The sequence below is a fragment of the Pristis pectinata genome, chromosome 18 (assembly GCF_009764475.1).
Source record: "Pristis pectinata isolate sPriPec2 chromosome 18, sPriPec2.1.pri, whole genome shotgun sequence".
NCBI classification, from domain to species: Eukaryota; Metazoa; Chordata; class Chondrichthyes; order Rhinopristiformes; family Pristidae; genus Pristis; species Pristis pectinata.
Window position 1 is genome coordinate 7,403,939 of NC_067422.1, and position 20,079 is coordinate 7,424,017.

Genomic DNA, 20,079 nt, shown 5'->3' on the forward strand with positions numbered 1-20,079 from the left:
CAGAAGTGCAGTTAAATGAGATGAAGTTAGACATGTACTCGACAGTCAGCACGGACATGGAGGTCTGAAGAGCCCATTTCTGTGCTGTATGATTTCATGACAATACAAGTGACTGCATCATATTCCTTGCTCCTTCCATCAGAAAAATTGTAACAGCAAATATTGAATCAGAAAAAGTCTAAGGCAAATGGACCAGTTGTAAAGGTAGGGCAAGGTCAAGCTGGACAAAAATGTCACAATAATTTGATGATATGATGATAATTTGTAGACAGTAGCTGATTATTAAGGAGTAGGATTTCCTTCTCTTTACTTACCTCATCTCTCATATAAACACAGACTGGAATAGCTTCCAACAGCTGCTGTTCAGTAACCCTAACAAAACAGGAAAAAACTGTCAACATTTGATCTTGTACAGAGCAAAAATATTTATCACCTAGGTGCAGGGAGCACTCATGATCAAAATGTGAAGCAAGGGCAATAAAAATATCATGAACCCTTAAGTCCTTTGACTGCTTTTTGCAGAGGTCAATACCACACAGATTTTAATTTGATCCACGAAGGAATACCTTGGGTAATCCAGTTGCAACTGCTAACATGTAACTATAAACAGCTGTCAACATCTCCACACTCAAGGCACACTCCAGATGCTTATCCATCTGCCACAAGCTAAAAGGTGTTGACAGTAAACATAGCATAGATGGAGGCTGTAGCACTCTGTGGTGTCACTCTCAGTGCCAACATGAAAGTGAATCGAACCTCACCTGGCTTTGAATAAGGTGCTCTGTTTGATCATTTTAGCACCATCTGTGGCCAAAGAATCTGGTTGAAAATTGTTGACAACACTGATTTTTAATTAAGTGCTATGCAAATCCAACAAGCTTTTAAAGACTGGGCTATTCAGTGGTTTTCACTTTCATCTGCATCTCTGTTAACTGTAAGAAAATCAAGGAGGCTGTAAATGCCTATCAAAGCAGCATACCAAACCTTTTAAAAAATTCTTAATTTATTAACGGTACATGATTACTTGGCAACAGCACATTTTCTCCAAATCTGGTAGACCAAATGTATATTGAAGGCTTTGAATAATAAGGAAATATGCTAACTTTCCAAAGTATACAGATGATGCACTTACTCAAAACAAAGTAACAGGCAACACAACAGAAAAACTGAAGATCACAAGAACAAAATGAGATAAGAGGTGAAATATAAACAATACACGATTTTTGTACTTTCTGATGGCATCATTTCAAAAGTTGTAACACACATTAACCTATCAAACATTGTATACCCAACACAACCTATACATTTCACCTGGGAATAACTAGTCTACTGATTCTGCAGTACTCACAGTCCAACTCTGGATGACAGAATTGATGGCATTGTGGCCAAGTTTGCTGATGATACAAAGATAGGTGGAGGGGCAGGTAGTGTTGAGGAAGCAGGGAGTCTGCAGAAGAACTTGGACCGGTTGGGAGAATGGGCAAACAAGTGGGAGATAGAAAACAGCATATGGAAGTGTATGGTCATGCACTTTGGTAGAAGGAATAAAGGCGTAGACTATTTTCTAAACGGGAAGCAAATTCAGAAATAGGAGGTGCAAAGGGACTTGGAAGTCCTAAGTGCAGGATTCCCTAAAGGTTAACTTGCAGGTTGAGTTGGTAGTAAGGAAGACAAATGCAATGTTAACATTTTTTTTGAGAGGACTAGAATATAAAAGCAAGGATGTAATGCTGAGGCTTTATAAGGCATTGGTCAGACCACATTTGGAGTCTTGTGAACAGTTTTGGGTCCCATATCCAAGAAAGGATGTGCTGGCATTGGAGAGGGTCCAGAGGAGGTTTACGAGAAAGATCTCGAGGGTGAAAGGGTTAATGTATGAGGTGTGTTTGATGGCTCTGGGCCTGTACTCACTGAAGTTTAGAAGGATGAGGGGAATCTCATTGAAACCAACTGAATATTGAAAGGCTTGGATAGAGTGGACGTAGAGAGGATGTTTCCTGTAGAGGGAGAGTATAGGACCAGAGGGCACAGCCTCAGAATAAAAGGACATCCATTTAGAACTGAAATGTGGAGGAATTTCTTTAGCCAGAGGGTGGTTAATCTGTGGAATTCATTGCCACAGATGTCTGTGGAGGCCAAGTCATTGGGTATATTTAAAGCGGAGGTTGATAGGTTCTTGATTAGTAAGGGTGTCAATGGTTATGGGGAGAACGCAGGAGAAAGGGCTTGAGAGGGAGAAATAAATCAGCCATGATCGAATGGCGGAGCAGACCCGATGGGCCAAATGGCCTAATTCTGCTCCTGTGTCTTATGGTTATGGTCTAAGTCCCTATTTATCAAGTTTACTTAGAAGGCCACCTACTAGACACAGTGTTCATAGACACCTTCAGAAAGACACATTCATCCCACCCCACTATGCTGCAGGGGTGTGCAAAATGCTAGAATTAATACATGCAACTCCTCTCCAGAGTTGGAGACAAAAACTGAGTAAAATTCTTCCTGAAAGCTTGCTTGATGTACAAATTCTATTTGGTTGCATATCAAGTACATCAAAGGATACGAGCATAAAATGTGGTGACTATTTGTGTAAACACTTAAATAAACTTTGCTCATGGTTTCTGTCAAGACAATGCCTCTTCAACATTTGATTAAAAATTATTCAATGTCAATGCCTTTCATTACTTTTGCCAAAAATGAGTGCATGGCATGATCCCCACCACTGATTTTAAATTTCCAGCAGCTGAAACATTATCAAAGTACCAAAAAGACAAACAGAAAACAGACGGATTCCAAAACTACAGTCCAAAAAAACCTGGATAATAGAATCTAAAAAAGCAACTGAGAATCTTTCATAATAATGTTCTAGAAAAGTAGACAACACATTACCTTATGAAGGAAACTCCACAATTTTTCCCATTTAAAATAATTTAATTTAAAATAATTAAAATGGACTGCAAGCTCCTTTCTCTAAAGATGCATAACCGGTGAATTTGCCTTGATTGTAGTGGAAAAAAAAAGTCAAAAACAAGATCATAAAAGGATAAATGCATTTGAAATAGGCCTTTCTAAAATGCGAACTATATAGCTACGGGCATAGGCAACTTTTGAGTACAGGTTACACACATGGATAAGACAAGGGAAACTAACTAAACCTATTTTATAAAAAACACTTGAGGAATATCATTGGTTTCTTGTTCCTGAGTAATTTTAATGCGTATTAATTAGCATTTTTCCAGTCAGCAGGTTTTCATGAGTTCCAGCTGATCAACACATTTCACTGAAAACAACTTGTGAGGACCATTTTGTACTAAGTGAAGAGGTCATTTTAGATAATCAGAATTGCTTTGCATGCAATAAGCATGAGAATTGTCTGCTGAAAAAAAACTCATGAGTAAGTTACACTTAGAGAAAATATTTGTCACATTTAGATATAATGCAGATTTTCTCATCCTGGTAAAAGTAGCTGAAACAAGAACAAGGGAACATGCTGTATCAGCCCTATGCATCATAATAGATAGGAGGATAGGAAGAGAAAACTATTACGAAGTTTTAACCCGAGAATTTTTGACATCTGATTCTTGCTAGTCAAAAATAGTAAATTTAAAAGCTGCTTATATAATAGACTAAGGTGTAAACATTTGCCTCCCTCATTAAGGACTTAAACAATCCATCACCTTGAGAAATAAAACTTAATGGAAATAAAATGCACACAAATCTACTCCAAAAGGTACATCAGATGCTTTCTTTTCCAAAGACTGAGGAACAGCACATGGGGACATTCCTCCTTTGTCAGGCTGTCTATCTTGGCCTTCTACCACCAAGAATGCTTCATGAATACTTGCTTTACTGTAACCTGGCCCAGCTCCTTTGGTAAAGCAAGGGTCAATGCTCAACATGTTGACTTGTTAGCATGCAGGACTCATCCCCAGACACTTGTAAATCAGCACAGCACTAGATGCAATTAATGGAGTTCTATTTTTGTATTTTTTTTTAAAAAAAGCAATATTATGTAAAATTAAATCCATTTAAATTGCCCACACTTCAAAAGAGTGCCTATTATATAAGTTCAATTAGATAAACAGTACCACACCTTCAAGTGGACAGCCCTGTACGTCTGTGAACACATTGTTTCCAAAGAGTTTCATCACATCAATAAGACGAAACATTCAGCATATGGTGAAAAATGACTGCTAAACCTTTGAGCAAGCCACAAAAAGTGGTATCACACAGTGCTACAGGAATCTTAATAACCAACACACACACGCAAGATCAAAAACCTGAAACATGACACATTCTGCAAGACCACAATATAATGTGTCAATACTAAATTATATAAATAGTACCATTTCTTAGAGTTAATTTGAAAAACATTAATTTCACCTGTATAAATATTGGAATCCCCACAAGTTTCTGCATAACAGGAAAATTGTGGGCAAAGGATAGAATTTTACAAATGTCTAACTAACTTTTGAATACATTTGTGTAACAAAGAAAGCACATTATTTATAATGTGGACCTCAACAATTTTGAAACATCAACATACTATTTGCCATTTACAAATCTACATTTTAATTGATTACTCAGACTGATATTTTGCAGGTTTATTCACTGAATATTCATGAGCTACAATAATGGTAAATTCTCGTCAAATGGAGGGACATTCATACGCCTTCTGTTATGGAAGGGAAGCAATACTCTAGCACAATGCATGAGAACGTCAGAAATTCGTGCCACACAACCAAAGTCCTGGTTGGCATTTGGTGCGTGTGCTCTCAGTTCCCATATTCGCCCAAAGGGAAAGAATGGAGGCACGAGCTTTCGTACTTGAAAAGAAAGCAAAGCAAAAGTGACAAGGTATCTCTGGCTGCTGAAGAAACAGACAGGCACCTACAAGACAGCATCGACAGGCCAACTTATGCAAAAAAAGGTACACAAATGACAAAATACACAGAAATATAAAAGTTGAAAGTGGGAGTAAATACTTCTACATTATTCCTCCATGTAAAATTAAAAACTAAAATACTTTCAGAGCAACTAAAATGAGATTGTGTAATGTCATCTACTAATATTAATTTCTTGCACTCATCCCATATCCCTCAGTTCCTGCTTACCATTTGTGAATTTGGGAGGCATTGTTGGAGTAATCTGGAGTGTATTTTGTAACTGGTACATACTGCAGCTATTGTATGCTGGTGGTGAATGTTTAAAGTCAACGTTGAGTTTACTGTCATATGCACAAGTACATGTATGCACATGTGCAATGAAAACTACTTGCAGCAGCATCACAGGCACAAAATACAGACACAACATTCACAAGAAAGATATAAATTAAACAAATTATACAAAATAATACAAGAAAGAACACAATTAGAACAAAAAAGTCATAGTGTTGCTATAACGAGGTAGTGATTAGAGCCGTTCAGGTTGGTTCAAGAACCGAATGGTTGAAGGAAAGTAACTGTTCCTGAACCTGGTGGTATGGGACTTCAGGTTTCTGTACCTCCTGCTCGATTGTAGCTGCAAGAAGATGGCACGGCCTGGATGGTGGGGATCTTTGATGATAGGTGCTGCCTTCTTGAGGCAGCTCCTCATGTGGATACTACTGATGGTGGGGAGGGATGTGCCCGTGATGTATTAGGCTGAGTCCACTACTTTCTGCAGCTTCTTTTGTTTTTGCGCATTCGAATTGCCGTCCCAGACCATTATGCAACCAGTCAGGATACTTTCAACAATACATCTGTAGAAGTTTGTTATTTTCAGTGACATGCCGAACCCTCTTGACCTTTTAAAAGAGTAAAGATGCTGGCGCGCCTTCCTTGTGATTACATATATGCGCTGGGCCCAGGACAGGTCATCTGATATATTGATGCCCAGGAATTTAAAGCTGCTGACCCTCTCCACCTCTGATCCACCAATGTAGACTGGTGCATGTTCGCCCTCCTTCCCCTTAACAATCAGTTCTTTAATTTTACTGACGTTGAGTGAGAGGTTGTTGTTGCAGCATTACACGGCTAGGTGTCCTATCTCACTCCTATACGTTGACTCATCACCATCTGTGATTTGTTCAACAACAGTGGTGTCGTCAGCAAATTTGTATATGGCATTGGAGCTGTGCTTAGCCACACAGTCATGTGTGCATAGTGAGTAGAGCAGGGGGCTAAGCACAAAGCCTTGAGGTGCACTTGTGTTGATGGTCAGCAAGGGGGAGTTGTTACTAATCCTCACTAAGGTCTGCCAATGAAGAAGGCGAGGATCCAGTTGCAGAGGGAGGTACAGAGTCCTGAAGCTTGACGGTAAGTTTGGATGGGATGACTGTGTTGAATGCCGAGCTGCAGCCAATGACATATGTGTTCCTGTTGTCCAGATGGTCCAGAGCAGAGTGAAGAGCCAGAGAATTCACATCTGCTATTGACTTGTTGTGGCAGTAGGCAAACTGAAGTGGATCCAGGTCATCTCTGAGACAGGAGTTGAGTCATGCCAAAACCAACCTCTCAAAGCACTTCATTACTATTGATGTGAGTGCTACTGGACGGTAGTCATTGAGGCAGCTCACCATGCTCTTCTTGAGCACTGGTACAATAGCTGCCTTTTTGAAGCAGGTGGGAACCACAGACTGTGGAAGTGAGAGGTTGAATATGTCTATAAACAATCCAGCCAGTTGGTTTGCACAAATCTTTAGTACTCAGCCAGGTACACCGTCTGGACCAGATGGCTTTCGTGGGTTCACCTTCTTGAAGGATGCCCAGATGTCAGCCTCAGAGACTGAGATTATAGGGTCATCCGGAGATGTGGGGGCTTGTGTGGGTGTGTCATAGTTCTCCCGATCAAAGTGTGCATAAAAGGCATTGAGCTCATCTGGGAGTGATGGGTCGTCGCCACTTATGCTACCTGATGTCACCTTGGAAGAAGTAATATTGTGCAAGCCCTGCCACAGCTGTCAAGCGTCCATTCGTGATTCCAGCTTAGTCCAAAATTGCCTCTTTGCACTCACAATGGCCTTCCAGGGGTCATACCCGGACTTCACACATAACTCTGGGTCGCCAGCCCTAAACGTCACAGATCCAGCCCTCAGCAGATTATGAATCTCCTGGTTCATCCAGGGCTTCTGGTTGGGGTAGTGGATTGTTGTGACTGGTTGAAAACTTCTTGAGAGTTGTTGGAGCTGCAGCTGGAGAGTATTCCATCACACTCTGGACTTGTGCCTGCAGACGGTAGAAAGGCTTTGGGGAAATCAGGAGATGAGACACTGAAGTACCCAGATTTTGGAGGTTCTGTGAAAGTAGCCTTTGATCCGAAGCCCCTGCCTCTGGACACCTGAGCCTGGGGAAATATCATCCCAGCATTTTATGTCCTGTAAGTATTTTGTTTGTTTCAATGGGATCACTTTTTATTCTACAAAGATGGCAGGCCTAGTGTGCTTAATAACTCCTCATCCAACAAACCCACTACCCCAGAAGTCAATCTGATGAACCTTCAATGCACTCTCTCTATTGCAAGTATATGCTTGCTTTGGTAAAGCAACTAATCCTGTACACAGCATCACTAGGGCTCTATACATTCAGAGCAAGATGTCTCTATTCTTGTACTCACATCTATTTGCAATAGAAAACAACATACTGTTTGCCTTGTTAATTACCTTCTGAACCTACATGTTAATTCCCAGTAATACGTGTATAAGGATACCCAAGTCCCTCTGAACACCAAAATCTTTCAATCTTTGGTGAGTCAGGAGGCAAGGCACCCAGCCACTGACACCCCAAATTTGTCCAACCTCTCCTTATAGCTCATACCCTCTAATCCAGGCAACATCCTGGTAAGCCTCTTCTGCACCCTTTCCAAAGCCTCCCCATCCTTCCTGCAATGGGGCTATTAGAATTGCAAACAATGATACTCAGTGAATCTAATTCTCTTGAATGTCAGAGGAGGTGGCTATTTTTTTGGCACTATGAGGCCAAATGTTACTTGCCGTGCTTTCCTATGCATGAATACTGTACAGGTTTCACTGTATGCAAATATGGGCTGCTTCATTATCTCAGAAGTTTCAAATGGAATAAACATTGTGCAATCATGAACAAATGTACCCAATTCTAGCCTCACTATGCAGGGAAGGTTGTTGAAGAGGCAGATGACAATGTCCTCAGAAATTCCTGAAGTTGAGCTGAATGACCTGCAACAACCATAACTTATTTCCTTTATGGTACATACAACTCCAACCATTAGAGAATTTTCTCCTCAGTTCTCCTGAATTGTCACTGACATTTTCTTTCCGAGGAATAGATTGGTCACCGATTTATGCAAAATGAATAGGAAAAAAATGTAGTGTCTACTAACATATGGAAACTTTTCTTCTGACATCAAACACAGGAAAGGAGGTTTCTTTATACAAAACAGGTAAGCGTAAGGAGTTAATGAAGAACAGGAAATCTTCAATTTTTTTAAAAAAGTGAAGGGGTATTGCATTCAACACCTTTCTATCAGTTTTACTTTAGACCCAAGGTTCATCTACCCATTGACTGCTAGAGGGTCCATGTAACGACAAAACTAAGAATGAAAGTAGCCATCTCAAGAATTATTGTTTAATATGTACTCTCAAACCCTATCCATTTCCAGGGCTAAACCAATGTTTGTTTGCATCAGGAATCCAGTTCCCTTTATATTTCTTCCCCATTCCTTGTTCATATCAACAATATGTTCAATAAATTTAAAGACTCAAGAATAAAACAAACATTATTACAGAATAGGTGTTTTTCTTTCAAATGAATCCTCTGCACAAGATGTGGAAGTTTTTGAAACTGGAAACAAGTACATTTCTGTTTTTTAGGGCTGGTTGTTGTATTAACTAGAGAAAGGCAGGCCTGTCCTTCTGAACATCTGGGTAGCCAATTATAGAGACAAGGCCAAAGGTTATCTTATTCAGACCAAAGATCCAAGAAAGACAAATTGCTTGACTAGATCCAAAATTCACATTTTGGCAAATATACTTGAATAATTCTAATCCACAGTACTTTAGAGAATAAATACTAAAGGCACCGGATTTCCCTACCGGCGATCTGCTTAATTAGAGGTCCACAAAGTAAAGGTTCTTCCGATTCAATGCTAATGCTTTACCTAGGGGTGTAGCAATGCCATATTTCTTTGAAGAAATAAAGCTTCAAAGTTTAATTTCTTCCACCTGGCTCCGATACTAAAATAATCTGGCTTTGAAGCCTGTCCCATGCCACTTCACCATTTCCCAGTAATAATTTGAGTTTACTTACCACAGTCCCACTTTAATTTTAATCTTGCTTTTCACACCTCTAATTTTGTAGATAACTAGTTCAGTACTAACTTTAACTTGCAGAACTAGTATATTGAAATATTTATGCAAATCCCTACCAGTTCCAGGTTATGTTTTTTGGAATAATTTAATAAGAACATGGCATTTGGTTTGCTAAAACTGTAGCCACAGTTTCAATTGAGGTAGTGAACAAACATGATTAGTTTCCAGGCAGAGATGCACTGTCCACACATTTACAAAGTGCGTAACATTATTTAATTCTAAAAACTTAAATATCCAAGAATGAAATTTGGTTGCCTTTAAGGAAACTCAGCAGAAGATTTTTGGTGACAACTTGGCTGCAGCTCATTATTCATTTTGCAAAAAAAAGCAGACCTCAAATTCTGACAACGAAAATTATCTGGTACCACTTAAGTGCTATCACTAAAGCAAATTTAAGGGACAACAGAACCTGTAACATAGCTGTGATAAAGTAACGCAAAAAGCATTTTCTAACTGTTGCACAAATCTACAAAAGCTAATACAGTTCCTTAGCTGTCAACTCAATCCCTCTTCCCAGGCTGGTTCAAACCAAACCACAATTTGATGAAGATTTAAGCTGAGCTTCCAACTTTACTTCCTGAACAGCAGGATGGCTAACATATACCCACCTCACCCTATCTCATTCCAACTGTTGCTTAAATTCTTTTATTACCCACAGAATCAACCACTCCCATAGTCTCCCAGTTGTCCTCTTGCTTTACCCTCTCTGTAAACTTAAGCGAATACGCTCACACTTAGTTCCTCACATTCTTCACCATAGTGCTTGCCTAGCCAACACTGGCTCCAGTCCAATAACACTTGTTGAGCTCAAATCCTTGTACAGCCTCACCCCATCTCTTCAAGCTCCTTCGGCCCTAGATCACCAAATCCTGGCCCAAATGTGCATTTTTGACAGGCATCCTTTCATCATGGGTGGCGGTGCCTTTAACCGCAAGGATCAACATCACATGCACCTTGGTGACAAACCTTGACTGCCTTGGGATGATTTACAATGTCAAATACACTATATCAGTTGTTATACCAGAAACCATTTTGACTAAAACACTGATAATATAATGGAAGGAGTCAATTTGCAGGGTCCAAAAAACAAATTAACAACTTGTTACTAAGTTTTCAGCAGGCGATCGGTTTCATTTTGCATGTTCTAGAATAATACCAGGACAATAAGCCTGATTTAGAAAACAAGTTTTCTTTTTAAAAAAAAATCACATTTAAAAGCCCAGAGTGCATTGACTGAATGGAATAAAATGAACTGTCCAACATCTGGTGTTTCACCAATGTAGTACAAGGGAGAATATAGTTATTTTTGTTGCCAAGTGCACCCCAAATACAATAAAACTGACAGTCACAACAACATTGTCGACTATAGTGTACATCCAGTCCATTTAAATTCTCAAGTCATTTCTACTTGACATACAAAGAAGAATTTAAGCTCGTGAATTGCAGGCTTTAATGAACATAGAACATCACTGTACACGAATAGGCCCTTCGGCCCATGATTTCTGCACCGAACACAATGCTGAATTAAACTAAATCTATTCCGCCTGTGCATGATCCATATCCCTTCATTCCCTGCATATTCATGTGACCATCTAACAGCTTCTTAAACGCCTCTATCATATCTGCTTCCACCACCACCCCCAGCAGCCTGTTCTAAGCACCTATGGTTTTCTATGTAAAAAAAACTTGCCCCATACATCTCCTTTAAACTTTTCCCCTCTCACCTTAAATGCACATTCTCTAATCCTTGACATTCCTACCCTGGGAGAAAGATTCTGGTCGTCTACCATATCTATGCCTCTCATAATTTTATAAAGCTTTATCAGCCTCCAGCACTCCAGAGAAAACAACCCAAGTTTGTCCAACCTCTCCTTATGGCTCATACCCTCTAATCTTGGCAGCATCCTGGTAAACCTCTTCTGTACCCTTTCCAAAGCCTCCACCTCCTTCCCGTAATGGGGTGACCAGAATTACATACAATACTCCAAGTGCAGCATAACCAAAATTTTATGTGAAATTGTTTGGAAATGTGTGAGAAGATTAAAATTCTATACCTGAATTTGAAAATGCTCCAAAATACTACATTAAACTTCCTGTGGTATTCTTTTTATTGAACTCAAAGAAATCTAAATTTAAACAAAAATGTGAATATTGATTAATCAAATTAAAATCAATACATTGCCTCTTGATAGAGAAAAAAATTAACACATTGTAACAATGCACATTTCCTACTATGTTTGTCTCTGATATTCCAGATTGAGCAAAATATACTGGCAATCAAGAACTGAAGTAACTGCACATCTTTAATTGTTACACAACATATTTTTAAGTACAGATACACTCTAGCTACAGAATAGCAGATCTCACTCAATCTTGAAAAGATTTTTGAAAGAACAGACTATTGTGCTTCAAAAACAGAAAATTTAGAAAACCTCAGCAAGTCAAGCAGCATCTGTGGAAAGAGAAACAGACAACATTGAGTCTGTGATTCCTCGTCAGAATCCAGCATCTGTATTTCTTTTCATTTTCAGACTATCGTGTGATGTTCGCTGGCTCTCAGCTTTATTAAAGAGAATTCAATGATTAATTCTGTCTTGGCTATGTTGCACTTCTTGAATACTTTAAACCACATTTTGAAGGACAGACAAGAAGATACTCTTGGGTGAAAGAGCCACCATTTCATCTGCTCTCACTCTTTACAAATTGAGTATAATTAAAAGCAGATACTGCTTAATCTTTCAGAAGAGTAGAGTATCAGGTATCTGAAGGAAATGGAGTAAACATCAATGTTATGGAAAAAACTGGTAAGTAAAGAATCATAAAATGGCAGTGGATATTAATTATCTGCATTACACATTTCCCACAAAGGCTTTTTTAACCAAGAAACAACACAACTGATATTTTTCTTGCATATTACATTAAGACAAATTTTTAAAAATCAATGCGTCAAAAAAGCAACTTAAGCCTCAATTCCACAGTGTTGCTTATGGTTATTAAACTGACCCCTTCTCAATAAAGAGAAGGTGCATAGATAAAAATCAAAAAACAATTTAAAAGTGGAATGTCTATAAGGATTCTCCATAACAATGGGGATTAACACTGAATATTCACATCGCACCAACACTATTAAAGATGTTGAAATCCTGTTGTTTGATACCATAATACAACAAAAAGAGATATTAAACTGTTATACTAAATTGAGAAATTTAGAAAAAACAAGTTTGCATATTTTTCTTTATTATTTCTTTATCATTTTCATTTCTATCAAGATAATGTCCAAAACTAAAATGAAATCAACATCCCAAAGGAGCAACAATTTAGTGAAAATTCACAGAAGGAACAAAGTAGAGAAAAAAACAAGCAATAAAATTGTTCCTCCTCTATACCCCAGGAAAGAAAACTGGGCAAGCTGCTGGGATGTTTTGGAAGACTAACATAGGGATTTTTTGCATTACACATCAAATCTCTTGTACAATTGACACTAGATCTTCTCCAGCAAATTCCATGTTAACAGGCTACCACTTCTCTGGACAACAAGACAACAGAAAGCAGAAGTCGCTATTGATTTCTAAAGTACTCTCTCTCATCTCAACTGCCTGGTTCCCTGATCTCAGAGACCATTTTCTCTTCCAATCTTATATTGGTCCATGTAGACTGGTCCACGTTCAAAGACTCACTTACCAGCCTAAGTGAGTATGTCACCACCATCACAGACTTTATCAGCAAGTGTGTTAGGTCGATGCAGGTATTCCCAAACCGGAAACTATGGATGAACCAGAAGATCCACTCCTTCGTGAAGTCTGGGACTATAGCATTCATATCAGGTGACCCTGTCCTTCACAAGAAATCGAGATACAACCTCTGTAAAGCTATCAGAGATGCCAAGAGACAATACCGGTCCAAAATCGAGTCCCAGACAAGCCATCAGTTGTGGCAGGGCTTACATGGACTACAAAATGAAGTCGGGCAGCATCATGGACAACAGCGCATTCTTTCCCAATGAGCTTAATGCATTCTATGCATGTTTTGAACAGAAGGGAATTGGTATGGCACCACCCACCCCAACAGCCTCCAATGCACCTGAACTTATAGTCACCATCGAGGACATATGATCAGTCTTCCGGAGCGTGAACCTGCGGAAAGCATCTGGCCCGGATGGTGTCCCTAGCTGTGTCTTTAGATCCTGTGCAGATCAGCTGGCAGGGGTATTTGCAGACATTTTTAACCTCTCCCTGCTTCAAGAAGACCACTATCATCCAGGTACCTAAGAAAAACAAGGTAACGTGCCTTAATGACTACTGCCCCAGTGGCTCTGACATCCACCATCATAAAGCGCTTTGAGAGGCTGGTCATGGCACACATTAACTCCAGCCTCCCAGAAAACCTTGACCCAGTGCAATTTGCCTACTGCCAAAACGGGTCTATAGCAGACACCATCTCCCTGGCCCTACACTCTTCTCTGGAGCATCTGGACAGTAAAGATACCTACATTAAACTATTGTTTATTGACCACAGCTCCGCCTTCAATACTATAATTCCAAGCAAACTCATCACCAAACTCCGAGACCTGGGACTCAACACCTCCCTTTGCAACTGGATCCTTGACTTCCTGACCAACAGACTGCAATCAGTGAGGATAGGCAGCAATACCTCCGGCACAATTATTCTCTACACTGGTGCCCCACAAGGCTGCGTCCTCAGCCCCTTACTCTGTTCCCTGTACACTCATGACTTCGTGGCCCGACTCTGCTCCAACTCCATCTACAAGTTTGCAGATGATACCACCATAATGGGCCATATCTCAAATAACGACGAGTCAGAGTACAGGAAGAAGATAGAGAGCTTAGTGGCATGGTGTCATGACAATAACCTTTCCCTCAATGTCAGCAAAACAAAAGAGCTGGTCATTGACTTCAAGAAGTGGGACAGTGCACATGCTTCTGTCTACATTAATGGTGCTGAGGTCGAGAGCATTGAGAGCTTCAAGTTCCTAGGAGTGAACATTACCAATAGCCTGTCCTAGTCCAACCACGTTGACACCGCAGCCAAGAAAGCTCACCAGCGCCTCTAAGGACTAAAGAAATTTGTCACGTCCCCTTTGACACTCACCAATTTTTAAATTGATGCACCATAGAAAGCATCCTATCTGGATGCATCACGGCTTGGTATAGCAACTGCTCTGCCCAGGACCACAAGACACTACAGAGAGTTGTGGACACAACTCAGCACATCACGAAAACCAGCCTCCTCCCCATGGATTCTGCTTACACATCTTGCTGTCTCAGAAAAACTACCAACATAATCAAAGACCCCACCCAGCCCCAAGCATTCTCTCTTCTCTCTCCCATCGGGCAGAAGATACAAAAGCCCTAAAGCACATACCACCAGGTTCAAGGACAGCTTCTATCCCACTGCAATAAGACTATTGAATGGTTCCCTAATATGATAAGATAGATCCTTGACCTCACAATCTACCTTGTTATGACCTTGCACCTTACTGTCTACCTGCACTGCACTTTCTCTGTAGCTGTGATACTTTATTCTGCATTCTGTATTGTTTTACTTTGTACTACCTCGGTGCACTGTGTAATGAATTGATCTGTATGAATGGTATGCAAGACGAGTTTTTCACTGTACTTCAGTACAAGTGACAATAATAAACCAATTCTAATATTTTGCCATATTTTCACTTTTCATTCTGATCTTCTCCTCATTGAGTATGTGCAATCACTCAGAAGGGGCCACAGTTTCATTCCACCAAGTTCCAACCGAATTTTGAGCTCAACATGACAATGAGGCCTTCTTCTGCACTCTTCATTTCCAAGACCACTGCTTTTGCTGGAAGTCACCTTGTGCATTGGATCCGTTTCCTGCCTCCAGAAGTCTCAGTTTATCTGGATCCCTACCTCTGCTCTCTTACCATCCCAAGATCTTTCCATCATGAACCGTTCATGAAATTTTTTTTCTCTATTCTTTCTACCCACTCTGACTTACCCCTCTCTGAACGTGTAACACTGCATTCATCAGAACATAAAATAGGAGCAGAAGCAGGCCACTCAGCCTCTCAAGCCTGCCCCACCATTTAATAAGTCCTGGATAAAGTGGACGTGGTGAGGATGTTTCCAGTCGTAGGACAGTCTGGGATCCAAGGGCACAGCCTCAGAATAAAGGGACATCCCTTTAAAATTGAGATGAGGAGGAATCTCTGGAATGTGTTGCCACAGAGGGCTGTGGAAGCCAAGTTATTTGGCTTATTTAAGGCAGAGATTGATAAATTCTTGATTGGTAAGGGGGTTAAGGCTTACGGGGAGAAGGCAGGAAAATCGGATTGGGAGAAAAAAAAATTCAGCCATGATTGAATGGCGAAGCAGACTCGATGGGCTAAATGGTCTAATTCTGCTCCTATATCTTTTGGGTGACTGGACTCGGACTCTACAAATGTTGGATTTAGTGTCCCTGAGAAGGGTGTCTTCGATTTACTAACCTGTCTCTCGCCATGAGGAGTGGTGCACACTCCATGTGTGGGAATACACGGGGCCATAGATTTATACCACACAATTTCCATGCTACATAGATGACCAACCAGCAGAAATAGGGTAGACAGAAATTGAATTCCCAGAAATACAACCCTAGTTTGTGCAACCCTCTCCCATATTTTGTGTCCAGATTTTGTTTTGCTAAATGACATGATGTACTACCTGCCTGGCCATTACATCTTTTCCAATGCTTGGTGACCAAAACTGTTTGAGGTACACTGACCGCTTTGTTTTCCTCTGGATATAAAGAGGCCAGCTAAGACATTCAAATGATCAAATACTTGAATCAGAAATTCTGGACCTCCACTGTTTCTAGATTTTGATCCAGTAATACACTTTATCCTTTTTAGATCCAAAGTGGCTGATACCACATTTGCATACATAGTACATTTGGTGCTGTTTTGCCCTTTTCATGAATTTTCTCCATGTAATTTAAAGCTTTCACATGAACTGCACTTAGTAATTCCTTTCTGCATCGGAGGCAAACTTGGATACTTTGCTTTCTATTGCATTGTTTAAATAGCTTACATGGTCACACATTGGCTTTAAGGTCAACAAGGACACAAGGTTGCCAGCAGTCCAGGTCACCTTCAGATCACTTCCAGGAAAACAGAAGTTGATGCCTGGGGAAACATCTCTGTGTTGGGACCAGGAGACAAAGGCTTCGGTCTTTGTAATACTTAATTAAAAAATTCTACTCAACCAATATTGGGTGTCAAACGAGCGGTGTCAAAATTTACAGATAGTGGAAGGGTTGAGGAAGGTGGCAAGATAGAGATAGGCTTGTCTGTGGAAACTTATGAATTGCTTTCAGATGAATAGCATGTAAGTGGGGAATTCAAGGAGGCAAGGTTAGATCCTTGGGAAACAGAGGTAACTGTCCAGACATGGAAAGCAAAACTATTTCTGATGATTTTCTAGACACAATTGGATAAAAAAGAAAATTAGAAGAGTGCTGTTTAAGACTTCAAAACTTTATTTATGCAGCAGAGTAACAGGCCCTCCCAGCCCAACGAGCCCGTGCCACCCAAATTACACACACGTTAACCTAATAACCCATACATCTTTGGAATGCGAGAGGAAACTAGAGCACCCAGAGGAAACCACGCAGTCACGGGGAGAACATGCAAACTCCTTACAGGCAGCGGCAGGAATTGAACCCCGATCGCTGGAGCTGTAATAGCATTATATGCTAACCGCTATGCTTCAATACTGTACTTCTTCAACATTGGCCTTCAGACCATACATACAATCCACCAAATCCTTGATTTCAGACACTTCTCGTCCTCTATTTCTAGTTCATTGCAATGTACCCAATGGCTGCTTCTGATGCAAATACTGGATACATCAATACTTGCTCCAAAAATAAGACCCATTTGATACTCGCACTGGTCTCTTCCTGAACCAATTGCACCATTTATTTTCTTTTTACTAAACTTTTTATCCTTTGCTTTCAGAAGTTTTTACTCCTTGTTGTTATGCAGCACCACCAACACATTGAACTCTCCATAGCTATTTTTTACTTTTAGAATCTTAATACCAAGTATTAGCAGGGTGCTTGGCACCCTACAAAACAGCAGAATCAGATCTTATCCATAGCTGTAAGGTATACATCTTCTTCCTTGGCAGTTACTCAGGATCAAGGATGACTTGCTCCCATCTCAGTTCTCGGGAGTGGAAAATGGCTGTGAGTGAATTCTTTTAACATGGAGTAGTTGCTTCACACAAGCTACCACACGATTTCCAACAGGCCTTTCTAAATCACAAGCAGGAAAGTCTAACAACACAAACACCATTGCAACTAACTCATCTTGGACCAGAAAGCAAACCCAAGACAGTCTACATTACCAATATGCTTTTTGTAGAAACTCAAGTTAAAGGTACACCTGTGCTCATTTTGACACCACATAATTTCTTCATCTGTACAGGTGTAGACAACTAAGGCAGTCTTTTTGCTTTTAGTAGGTTTATGCTTACTTTTGCAATTCTTTTGCAGTTTTAAATTTAAGCCGCCAAGCATAGTGTTATTTTCAGGATGGTATTTTGCTCCATTGTGCAACACAAAGACACCAAGCTGTTGACATTTTAAAATGAATGCTATTCAAGACCAGTGTCAATATCATATCAACACCATGATGTACATTGAAATGGTTCTTGCCATTCACATAAAAATATAATTTTCAGAGTTCTTCTGCATGCTGTTGCATATTGGGTTCCAAAGAAAATTAGCAAATCAGATCAGAGTTCAGTTATCTAGCAGTCTACCCACAGCGGTAGTAATCTAATGCAAGTGAACCTAGTCAATGATTAAAGACAAAAATGTACAGCATTTTACTAGCTTAGTTCCACTGGTTATAAAAATCATCTGCCTTTTCATTATGCCTTCTATAGAAGAACTTCATGGAGTGCATGGATTCTTAAATCTTTAATACTGTACACAGTTCATTATTTTGATTCAAAATAAAGGAATTTTAAAAGGATATCCAAACCCAGAAAGAATTAGACAGCTGGCAATGCCATATTACTGCATTCTTGAAACCCTGTTCATAAAGCATTAAATAGAAAACAGGTGCAAACTAACATTTTTGACATATATCTTCCTTTACTGAATGGAAAAATAGGCGCAATACACCTATAGTAAATATAATATTAACAAGAAACTTAGCTCCATTGATTTCTTTAATCTGCAGCTTTCCTGTGGTTGGAATATAATTTTTAAGCATGCTTGCCATCTTCTTGGCCCACTCGATCCTCCAAAATCCAATGTCCTGAATAAACATGATAAATGTGCCTCTGGCCATCGCAAAGCAAGAAAGTTACCCTAAGTCACAATGCTGCATACATCCATAACAAGCATATTCTTAAACTGCAGGCTCACAGCTACAATTAATCAACAGTAACCTCCGTCAAAAGCCACGCCACCATCATCAAATTCAAATTACACTTTTCATATAAAACCCAAAATAGAATCTATAAAATAGTACTTTTTTTCCTTCTCTCTGCACAATTCTGTACTTCTCTTGTTCATTTGAGATGATGAAACTTGCCAAGATCAGATGGCAGCATAAGGAAATGAAACACTTTATACTGATCCTGAATGCAGAAAAAGCCTTTGGCATAGAATACGCTGAAAAAAAATGCTTTCTACTCTTAACTCCAATAGTATTCATTAATTTCTACATGAGAAAGGGAATCTTTTCAGGATCCAGACAAGTTTCCATTTAACTGCACAAGTTATTTTAGTGGCACACCCAAGCAAATTGAGTTAACAATATAATTCAGTCTAAAGAACAAAAAATTGAAATCTTTGCATTGAAAATTTAAGCTTTTTTCCCTCCAAACAGAAAAATGAAAATACAAGTAATTTGGACCTATTATAACCACACTTTAATATTTATGCTTCTGCTAACAAAGCAGTTAAAATAACTTCCACCAAAAGCTCTGTAGAACCATTGTATGGTAAGTTTCATCGGCTGAACCACTAGGTGAAGGTAGATACACACATGCACACACACAATAACATCTACTTCACAAAGTATTGCTGAAAACAGAAAAGTATTAGTGTGTACTATAGGTGCACTTTGTCTATTTTTTCATTTAGTAAAGGAAGATACATGTCAAAAATGTTAGTTTGCACCTGTTTTCTATTTAATGTTTTCAATGAACAGTCTTCTACCTGCCCTAGCAGATAAAGGACAAGGTATGGATTTTTTTGCTGCAAATCTTTCATCACTCCTTAACCACACTAAGCCCCCTTGAAGTTAATGATAAGGATGTGGTTAAGTACCAAAAGGTTTTGAAGACTTCCTTTTCAATAATTTCTAATCAGCCTTTTAGGCCTTGAATACTTCCTGCAACTCCTACTTTTAAGTGTATGATCTAACTTTCTCCTCTGAAAAGTACAATTAATTATTCTGCATCCCAATTTTTTTAAGTCATATAGAAGATTACTCGACATTCCACTTTTGCAGCTTCTCTATCATATTCCGAAGATCTTCCAAGACTACTTTTTTCATCTCATATGCCAAATTTGCTACAAAGCACCCACAACCAAGCAAAAGTGGCGGTACATCAACTCATATGTATCTGTATCAATATCTGCACAAAGTTTATGATTTCCAAGCAAAGGAAGAAAGGATTCCAAGATTTTAGCAAAGGTATCTGCATGATATAGGGACTAAAATGTCAATGACACTGGTGATATTGAACAACCCAGCTCGTTAA

General features: G+C 39.5%; 1 protein-coding gene across 2 annotated transcripts in view; it reads right to left on the reverse strand.

Moving 5' to 3' along the window:
* The window catches only part of aspscr1 (ASPSCR1 tether for SLC2A4, UBX domain containing), a 193,471-nt gene that overhangs the window by 124,791 nt on the left and 48,601 nt on the right, over positions 1-20,079 (reverse strand). For both annotated transcript variants that reach the window (XM_052033268.1, XM_052033269.1), the window contains exon 5: positions 315-372. In XM_052033268.1, coding sequence (XP_051889228.1) covers positions 315-372 — 58 coding nt within the window. The remainder of the gene's footprint in view (positions 1-314; positions 373-20,079) is intronic.